The sequence below is a fragment of the Aegilops tauschii genome, chromosome 3 (assembly GCF_002575655.3).
Source record: "Aegilops tauschii subsp. strangulata cultivar AL8/78 chromosome 3, Aet v6.0, whole genome shotgun sequence".
Classification (NCBI taxonomy): Eukaryota; Viridiplantae; Streptophyta; class Magnoliopsida; order Poales; family Poaceae; genus Aegilops; species Aegilops tauschii.
In genome coordinates this window covers 44,611,604-44,621,778 of record NC_053037.3, presented here as the reverse complement: position 1 = coordinate 44,621,778, position 10,175 = coordinate 44,611,604, and the positions used below count along the sequence as shown (strand labels likewise).

The window sequence follows — 10,175 nt, the reverse complement described above, 5'->3', positions numbered from 1 at the left end:
GTTGTTGTAGAGGCTTGATGTAATTGATATGCTCTCGACATTAATTTATTCTCTTTATCAAGGAAAAAAAGTTCCCTTGCATTCTACACACACGCAGGAAGAGAGCACTTCCTTTCGAAGAGGAAATTACAACACGACATAAATCTAGAGCAATAGTAACATAAAACCATAAGCATGGGAGGTTTTACCGATATACGTGGACTCGAATCAGTAACAAAAAAAAAGTAGCACTGTTACGACGAGATCCGATGGATGAGGCCCACGGGAACAAGAGACGAATCACGCACACTGTCATTTAGTCGTGTGGTTAATTTTGTGAAGGATAATGTATACTCCCTCTATCCGGATATACATGGCCTATTACATATTTTGATCATCATCGGTTAGACGAACAATATGAGATGTATGCTATAAAAATCCTATCATCGGAAACTAATTTCATTATAACAGACACATTATACATGATTGGTCTAAATATTGGTCAAAGTAAATCTCGGAATACACCGCTTACTAGCGAAAACCCAATTCGGTGTCCAGGCTCGTCTGCACCCGGTCCGAAAAAAATCGAAACAAATACTAAAAAAATTCAAAAAATCCAATTTTTTTGAATTTTTTTAGTATTTGTTTTGATTTTTTTCATCAGGGTGGGTGCAGATGAGTTCGGGAGCAGGAACGCCGCACTCCTAGAGTAGGAGGTTTGTGCTCCTGGATATTACACGGGGTTTGCGGTTGATTTTTTGTAAAAATGAAAGGGCTAGACTCCGGTGACACCTCCTGTCTCAGTTCCGCCACATTTTTTATTTTGTAAGTAGGCAAGCAACGCATACCTTTGTTGACCGGGAGAGAGAGATAGAGAGGGACGTGGCGCCTCTCTCTCTCTGTTGGGTCTTCCGTCCGTCTCCGGCCAGCCAAAGACAAAAAACAGAGCACCACAAACAGAAGGCTTCTAGAAGAAGACTAGACCAGAAGACGAAGCTTGCCCGCCTCAGGAAGCAAAGCAAATCAAAGCTTCTAGAAATCGACAGTATTGATTGCCCTCACAGGCCACAGCACGGATCGCTTGACCATACATGGCACGCAGTAATAAAACGCAAGAATTATAACAAGATTTATGTCAAGTTTTCATTGCAAAAAGCTGGATTATCATGCACTCTTCCCCTGTCTATATACGCTGACCCGGTGACCCGGATCTTCTTCCTCAATCTCAGTCCAGAATCTCACAAGGTCAGCTCCTCGGGCCATCATCGTCGTCCCTCCTCTTTGTCACCCCCTTCCTCTGCCTAGTAGTAGTAGTGCCAGTACTAGTGGGAGTAGTATATAACAATTCAATCCCGTCCACCAACCACACCAAGAATCGCGAGCGCGCGAGCTCGGGATCCGGCTTCCCTTGAAGTTGCCATGGAGGCGGCCGCCGAGCTGGCGCAGCGCCTGCGGGCCGCGGCCAACGAGCGGCTGGCGGGGCAGGAGCCGCTCCTCCTCGTCGCCGCGCCGCTGCTCGCGCTCCTCGCCGCGCGCGCCGTCCACGCCGCCGCCGCCGACGTCGCCGACCGCGGCCTCCGCACCGTCCTCATCACCCTCGCCATGGCCACCGTCAAGTGCGTACATACACACCTCTCGCCTTCTCGCTTATCTTTCTTATCTTCATCCTATTCAGCGCTGTTCAACTAGCTAGTCAGTTCATCTGTCCAATCCAATCTAATCTGCTCTGCTCCGCCCGCAGGTTGGTGCCGGGGGTGAGCGGGTACATCGCCGCCGAGAAGAGCAAGGTAACCAATCAATCACCACCACCGATTAACCATCCGCCCATTCCATTCCATCCCAACCAGCAGCAATCGAACAAGCAATCTCGGATAATAAGCGAGAAAAGATTTCGACATAATTCAGAAAGAATCTTGGATAAGCAAGACAATATCTTCTTGCACTGTTGGAAACAGGCAGACAGCACACGCATCTCATAGTCAGCTGCTGCCGTGCACGCCATACCCATCCATGCTGACATCGGTGACCAACCGCTTTTGCTTATCATCGTGCGCCATTTGTGCTGCAGGTTGTTGAGCAGTTGCAGTCAGGCAGTGCATCCGCCAAGAAGAACCTGCGAACCGAGCTGCCCGCCGTCGGGGATCCCGACGGAGTCATAGGCGAGCTCCAGGCGCTCAAAGACAAGGATGTGAGATGGCAGGGCAAATGCTCCGGCACTGTGTACGTGCACCTCGATGACATGATGAACTTGAATTGCTTCGTGTTCTTAGAATTTTGAATTCTACTCTAGTGTTTTCACATTTTTTGTTTCATGTCAAATAAGCGTGTCTAACTCTGCTCTCGGTTCCTTGCAGTTATATCGCTGGGAGCGAGTCTGAAGGCCATTTTTCACTTATAAACAAGGCCTACTCTATGTAAGGCCTGAGATTTTAATATATCCTGGCTACTCCTGATATGAACTGTATTTATACATATGCTTTGTATCACTTTCCACCTCACATAGAAAATGTAGCCAATAATAGGCGATTCCGCCTTTTTTTACATAATGATAGGCGATGACTCTAGCTTATGTAAAAAAAATGTCATATTTGTTTTTCAGGGGGCACTTTCTTAAAATTTACATGCTACCTGTATGAAGCAAGATCAGTAAAGAAGCTCCAAATAATATGACTATAGACTATCTGAAAGATTAGTCAGTGAAGTATCTACTTCCATGATCAATAATAGGGATAGCGAATTTGGGATTTTCTTCTTCATAATTAAATGTTTCAAGTTGCGTGTGAATAGGCCTTGCATTATATACCTAACCTTCAGACTCGTAGTACGTTCTCTAATGACGACTTCCAAATGAATGATGCATAAACTTTTCTTCATGTTTTCAGGTTTTCACACACAAATCCACTGCATCAGGATGTATTCAAGAGTGTGGCACAGTTAGAGGCTGAAGTAGTTGCAATGACAGCTGCTTTGCTTGGCAGCAAAGAAAAAGCGTCTGGTGGACAAATTTGTGGCAATATGACGTCAGGCGGAACTGAAAGCATATTGTTGGCCGTCAAAACATCACGCGATTATATGCAGTCAAAGAAGGGAATCACAAAGCCTGAAATGTGAGACAGTGATGCATTTTATTTGGTTTATCAACCCATACCTTTTTGCTTTGGAACGCATAGCAATTTCCTTGTCTCCATGGTAACAAAAGTTTATTATACAGGATTATTGCTGAATCAGCTCATTCTGCCTATGACAAAGCTGCCCAATATTTCAATATTAAAGTGCGGCGTGTACCTGTGAATAAAGAATTTCTTGCAGATGTAAAAGGATTCAAACGGTGCATAAATGGAAACACCATAATGGTAAGCATCCATTCACCTGAGATTCGTGAGACTAGTATGTACCTTACTGTCTTGCTTGCAGCTCAAATGTGTTGTCTGTCTATGTGTATTGATGCCTTTTAACAAACTTCTATTGTCCAGATGGTTGGATCTGCACCAGGATTTCCCCATGGTTTAATTGACCCCATCGAGGTAAATATTAGCATTAGTCGTACTTCTTGCGCTGTTGCATCAGCAAGTTTGGTGGTTGCTTTATAACTCAAAATATTTCAGGAACTTGGGGAGTTGGCTTCACAATATGGCATTTGCTTGCATGTTGATCTATGCCTTGGTGGCTTTGTATTGCCTTTCGCCCGTAAGCTTGGGTACTTACTCTTCTCATATAATAATAAATATTGTTCCAGTTATCTAATGTTCTCTAACTGTGCCCTGACTCGTTGTCAGCAGTAGTAATACATGTGCCAACTTTGAAGAAATTCTTTAGAACATTTAATGATACGTACTTACACTATTTTGTATTTTGTCAACTATATTGTGCTACAACTTTCAATGGATGTGCTATCCACTTTCTGAATCTTGCTGTCAGCATTAATGTTATACCTACTTGTCCTTTGCAACATGCAGGTATCCAATTCCTCCTTTTGATTTTTCTGTCAAAGGTGTTACGTCGATCTCAACAGATGTTCATAAGTATGGGCTAGCCCCAAAAGGCACCAGTACTGTCCTATACAGGAATCATGAAATTAGGAAGGTAGAAATAAGCATGGAATATTTATCTTCAGTTTGCTGTGCAATTTTCTAACATTTTCTCCCTCTTTTGTGATTGGCGCCGTCATCTTTGATATTTGCATCAAATTCAGCACCAATTTGTTGCTGGTAAGTCTCCATCTTCTTTGAATTATACAACACAATCAGATCCTGACTTCAACATTTACTAACTGGACACCGTAATTTCCCTTGTGAAATCAGTAAAAAACAAAAACATTTTGTAACATTCCAGTCAATTGTTGAAACATAGTGAAGAAGATTTTTCTTGTTGGCACTCCCTTTCTCTAATATATAGACCTGAGCTGTATAGTAGTGGCCTCTGGTAATGGTGGCACACAGCTGTATACTACTCATGCATGTAATTGTTCACGTGTCTGCTAATGTTTGCTTATGTTTACATAGCCCAGTTAACAAATATTACAAAACTAATATAGTTTGTTACTTTTCCTTGTTTGCTCAGTGACTGAATGGACTGGTGGGCTCTATATTTCCCCTACTATGGCTGGAAGCAGGCCAGGTGGACTAGTCGCAGGAGCTTGGGCTGCGATGATGTCTCTTGGATTGAATGGTAACAACTTTATTTAAATATATCAGAGTGGTGGTAATTCTGTATTAGAACAGCATTCCTGATGTATCCTGGACCTGGTGCTTGTTTTCCAGGTTATTTGGAAAGTACTGGGAAAATCATGGAAGTCTCAAAGAAGATACAAAAAGGGTAAAGAAAACTGTTTGATTATCGTGCTTGAAAGCCTACTATAAAGTATAAACAGATCTGTATAGAGACTGACAGCACTAGTGTTTTGCAAAAAAATAAAATAAAAATCTAGCATTTTCGCAATAAAAGTTGTGATCTGATGGTCATTTGGAGATTAATATATTCTGACTGACCATACATAAAATATGTATGTTGTATCATTCGCACCTGTTCTGAACTAATAGTCAAATGTCAAATTAATGTTTTTATACCAGATGTCCTCGTAAATGTGGAATGACAATGTCTGAATCCTTATAGTAATTCTCTAATCTTGTAGCTAGACTAACAGTGTAATTGTTTGTGCAGAATTGATGATATCTCAGGTTTATTTGTGATTGGGAAGCCAGACATGACTGTCGTGGCCTTTGGGTCGGACGCGGTCGACATATTTGAGGTGAATGACATAATGTCATCAAACGGATGGCACCTCAATGCTCTTCAGAGACCCAACAGGTAAATCCAAATTAACCCGATTTCATCCAAGAAACCAGCTGTGTTTTCCACGTACCAGTGCCAATCCTGACAGTGCTATTTGGTTCTTCAGTCTGCACATCTGCGTGACGCTTCAACACACGGCTATCTATGAGGAATTCCTCAAGGACCTCGAGGATTCCGTGAACACAGTGAGTGATCAATATGACCTTTTGCTGGTTCCTAGAGAAAGCACAAGCATTGACTATATTGGTGTTGGTTGCAGGTGAAAGCGAATCCAGGGCCTATCAGTGGGGGGATGGCTCCCATCTATGGCGCTGCTGGGAAGATGCCGGACAGAGGCACGGTCAAGGAGTTGCTTGTGGAGTTCATGGACAGCTCTTGCTAACCATTGATTGGTTATCTCTCTGTAACATGTATACGTACAAGCCGCAGTGACAGTGTTGTGTCCTCCAATATAGACATGTATCTATGTATCAGTTACATTGGTTGCAATAAAGTTACATTTTCAGCCTATTGCTCCTATATACTACTTCCTTGCTCTCTCTGACAATCGCAATTATGACCAAGTTTCGATGTTATATTTACCAGCCCTTTCCAGTTTCCTGAGCCATCCAGCGTCGACGCCCTTTTCGCGGACAACTTCTTCCATCGCAGCTCTAACATCAGCAGGCATTTTGGTAGACGACCCCGCGACGTATACTGCGGCACCAGAGCATAACATGTTCAGCACCCTTGCACTCTGCTCCCTGATCTTGTGTTGCACATACACCTTTTCAGGCTGATCCCTAGAGAATGCGGCAAAGAAACCGCCACCCTCTTCCGGGGACAGCACTCCATTGTTCTGGGCATGATGTGGCCAAAAGTCCCTGTATAGAAAATCATCGTCTTTGTTTCTACAGCCGAAGAAGAATAGGATCGGAGCTGTAGGTTCTCTTGCCCTCTGCGCAGCCCTCTCCTCCACAAATGCTCGGAATGGCGCGCATCCTGTTCCTGGTCCAATAAGAACGAGAGGAGTCGACGGATCTGGAGGAGGCAGGGATCCTTGGTGTATCCAGCATGGTACAAGAGTTTCTGCACGTAAACACGACGAGGGTTTATGGTTTTTCTTTCGCGAGGTGATCAAGTTAAAAGCAAGAGTATACATTTGTTACGGCAGCAGCAGCAGAGTAACTGTAAGAAGCAATGCATACCTTCATTTGGATCGAGTCCTGCCAGCCATGTGGAGCAGAGACCATGCTTTCTCCTGAAAGGAGTAGCAAGCCATGACACAACACTAACAGTCAAGTGTATCTGGTTTGGATGTGCTAATGGGGATGACGATATCGAAAATGCTCTTTTCTTCAATGGTGGTGTCAATTGCACCAACCATTCAAAAGGCATGTGCACCCAGGGAAATTCCTCCAATACCTTACAAAGCATATCTCACTGTTCAGCCATGAAAAATAAATTCCATATTTGCCATATAACTTTCACATCCTAAGTACCGCATGGACGTTGTAAAGGAGATCTTCAGTAAAGACAACACTTACTTCTAGAACAGTTCGACCCTCCTTGTGATTGTACTGGTAAAGGCCATCTCTTCCTTCTGGAGAAGCAAACTCCTCAAGCCTTTCCTTCTGAAGCCTTTTCTTCTGAAGCCTCTCCTTTTCATCTTCAGTTGTTGCAAAACAATGAAGCCTTTCCTTTTCATGTTGAGCTGTTGCAAAATAGCTCATGATCTACAAACAAATATCGGGATATCAGCATATCAGTCGCACCGATAAGATGTCAAACTAGAAAAGAGGTGTATGAGATGAAACATCCAGGGTAACTGCTCTTGCCTCATAGAAATATCGCCCAGGGGAAGCTGATGCAACATCCATTGTCAAAGCAACAAAGGTCTTTAACTTGATGCGATCCATCAAGCCATTCACAGGTGAACTTTTGGAAACTTCATCCCCTCCCTTTGCTCGTATCTGGGCACAAAAATAAATAAATAGTCTGTGCTTTAGTTAGGTCAATAACTGCAACTAGATGGTTGATTGAGAAGATATAAGAAAGCATAGCTTCCTCTAGCCTCCCCCCTTTTTATGGCTAAACTCAAGAACCATAGGTTCGAGAAAGGAAAAAAAAAGGATGTATTGTTCAAACCATGATGAATAACTCACTACTAAAGCGGCCTGGTCAAGGCACAGTTGTATTTAATTTTGCAACAAACAATGTGCAGACAGACACCGTGGAAAGGAAACGTGTTGAGATACTAATGGAAGTTGCCTCAGTGGCGGAGGAAAACACAAAGGTACAAGAAACTACATCAACAAGATATAACAAAACAAAGCCACGTACCGATATGTAGCAATCTGGATCCAAGTTACAGCGTTTGATGAAAGCATTAACAGCTGACGGATTCTGACTTGGTAGAATTTCTAAAGCATCACCGACTTGATAATGGACCGCCTAACATGAAAAAAATAGAATCTTTCAATTTATTCATGTGTTAACAAGATGACTGCAAGCTAACATCATCATATTGAAGAAAGAACATACAGAAGATGGGTCTTCCAATTCAAAATGGCGCACATCTCTCTCAGGATCCTTCTTAGTCAAGCGCTGATTTGTTACCTAAAAAGGTTAGCAGCGTCAGCGGCAACATGAACTAAGCATTTAAAGACGAATCTACTAAACTGCGACATAATGGCTACATTTTCAATCTAGTCACAAAACAGGAGCGGTCCCTAGAAAGAACCGTTACAATACAGCCCACTAGCCCAGCTATTATTCATTAATTCATAATTTAAGGCTAGACTTTCTGTGAGCATGATAAATATCTGGCCATGCTAACTGAACCAACTCAGCAAAGCAGCATCACATGCATGGCACATAACTGCAAGATGAGCTTGGTCATGAATAGTCAGTGGCAAAATTCCCAGAACAAGTCACCAGTCAACACTAAATCTACTCAGGCATATCCGTAAAAAAAAATTAGTGTAAGGTCAGCTCAAAATAGCCAAACAAATTACAGGTGACACAAAGTTGACTTATACAAATGAGCCAAACCATTTAAGTGGTGTTACTGTTGGTGATTGCAGATATGCAGGGCTTTTTGGGGACATGATCCTTTAAGTCAACTAATCATGAATTTCTTGAGTACTCTCAGATGGAAATTTCTCAGGAGCAAATTCTACATTCAGTAACCTAACACAAAACATAGAGTAATTTTATACGTAATTAGAAAAGATTCCCTAGAGATAAATGTATACTCATATTTAGAACTCCTGTACCATCTGAACCAGATGTAACCAAATGATAAACGAGTGATAAGAATAAAGTGAAAAGATGATTTAAAGTATTGAACATTTGACATCATACATAACGTACCATCTTTAACATGTATTCTGGCTCTCCATCATTATGGAACTTTAGAGCAGGGTGCATTGAGCGCGCCCTCCCAATTAATTTCTTGGAGTCTGGTGAATAGATGACAGATATGATCTTTAGAAGAGATATTACACAACAGCTTACATGTTTACTGCTAAAATTAGCACCATTGAGACCTCAGACCTGGAAGAATGGAGTCTTGTGGAGTATCATCGGAAGAGTAATATATGACTTCGACCTTTGCATCCCCCAAATTATTCAGATTAGGATTAATTATGTCGGGTATTCTTGGTAAAAGTGACGGATTTGTTCGATTCAGTGATTTCCACAAAGACAGCAGCCAAGGACCTAGAGCTTTTTCATATCTGGTATACAGCAAAAAGAAAAGGAATCACTTGGTAACTACGAGGAATTGCTTTCCAACAAGAAGAAAAATAATCCCTGGGATTTCGATAGGCATGACAAATATGGAATTTGACTTCTCAAAAACATGCAAATGAACAGCAACGATAGCAAATACAAGCGACAGATGCTAACAGCGTACCCTGAAGAGTCTTGGTCATTTCCCAAGCCTATCCCTATGATCGGTTTTGTTGCACCAAGCTGTGAAAGCCTTTTACGGAGCTTAATTGCGGCAAACTGCAGTGCATGCAACACTAGCATCATTGTATCAACACACAGCGCAGCAGCAAGCTAAGAAATCATAGCCAGTATACTAACATTGTAGTACTGGTAGCCTGAATCCCCGAGCCCAAACATGGCGTAACGGAACCCTTGCAGCCACTGGGCATCAAGGTTTTTCTTCAGAAGGTATCTCCAGAACCCCTATCACCAGCAAAATCTCAATTAGCAGACCAGAATCAAAAGAACCTTGCGAGCAGAGGAACTGCATCTCGACAATGTCACTCTACCACCTTCATGGAGTCCGGGGGGGTCGCCCTGCCCGGCGGTGGACACGACGAAGACCACAAACCTTTCTCCCGGCAAGCGGCTCTGAACAACAATCAATCGGAAGGAGTTCGAATGACCGGCCGGCCGCGGGTGGAAGGGAAGTATTTTGTAGGGCACGGAGCTTGCTTGCTTACAGGGTCGAAGATGTCCATGGAGAGGACGTGGACGGCCGGGCAGCCGCCGCGCTCGGCCTCCCGGCCCACGCGTCCGGCGGCTTCCTCGGCGTGGCCGGTCTGCGATGCATAGAGCACGAGGAGTCGGCCGCCGCTCGCCGGCGGCGGCGGCGGGTGCTGCGGCTACGGCGCCATGACACGGATGCTTTCGTCCGTCGGCGTGGGTCGTCGATTGTTTCTCTTTGGGCCTGGGCCCTGGCCCTCTCGAACTGGCCTGGATTGATATTGGGCCCTGGCCCTCTCGCACTTGCCTGGATTGATATTGGGCCCTGGCCCTCTCGCACTGGCCTGGATTGATATTGGGCCCTGGCCCTCTCGCACTGGTCGATTCAACTCGATAACCACCGTATTTGATCCTAAAAAAAGAGATAACCACCATATTTCTCAAAGAAAAAACTCGATAACCACCATCTCGGTTCTCAAAAA

The 10,175-nt window shown here is 43.6% G+C and overlaps 2 protein-coding genes across 2 annotated transcripts; one reads left to right on the top strand and one right to left on the bottom strand.

Moving 5' to 3' along the window:
* Positions 1 to 982: 982 nt before the first annotated feature.
* Positions 983 to 5,781, top strand: LOC109757071 (sphingosine-1-phosphate lyase). Its single transcript, XM_020315911.4, has 15 exons — positions 983 to 1,595; positions 1,721 to 1,766; positions 2,048 to 2,199; positions 2,334 to 2,393; positions 2,862 to 3,086; positions 3,191 to 3,332; positions 3,453 to 3,503; positions 3,585 to 3,676; positions 3,936 to 4,062; positions 4,172 to 4,187; positions 4,540 to 4,647; positions 4,740 to 4,794; positions 5,140 to 5,286; positions 5,378 to 5,456; positions 5,531 to 5,781. Exons 1-15 carry the CDS (start codon positions 1,399 to 1,401, stop codon positions 5,651 to 5,653), a joined length of 1,620 nt encoding a protein of 539 aa, XP_020171500.1. The 5' UTR covers positions 983 to 1,398; the 3' UTR covers positions 5,654 to 5,781.
* On the bottom strand, positions 5,683 to 9,933 carry LOC109757069 (NADPH-dependent diflavin oxidoreductase 1). Its single transcript, XM_020315910.4, has 12 exons — positions 9,711 to 9,933; positions 9,540 to 9,618; positions 9,346 to 9,450; positions 9,170 to 9,264; positions 8,809 to 8,990; positions 8,626 to 8,714; positions 7,795 to 7,869; positions 7,594 to 7,704; positions 7,089 to 7,223; positions 6,798 to 6,986; positions 6,459 to 6,675; positions 5,683 to 6,339 (listed from the first exon to the last, which is right to left on the bottom strand). Exons 1-12 carry the CDS (start codon positions 9,818 to 9,820, stop codon positions 5,825 to 5,827), a joined length of 1,902 nt encoding a protein of 633 aa, XP_020171499.1. The 5' UTR covers positions 9,821 to 9,933; the 3' UTR covers positions 5,683 to 5,824.
* Positions 9,934 to 10,175: the final 242 nt, after the last annotated feature.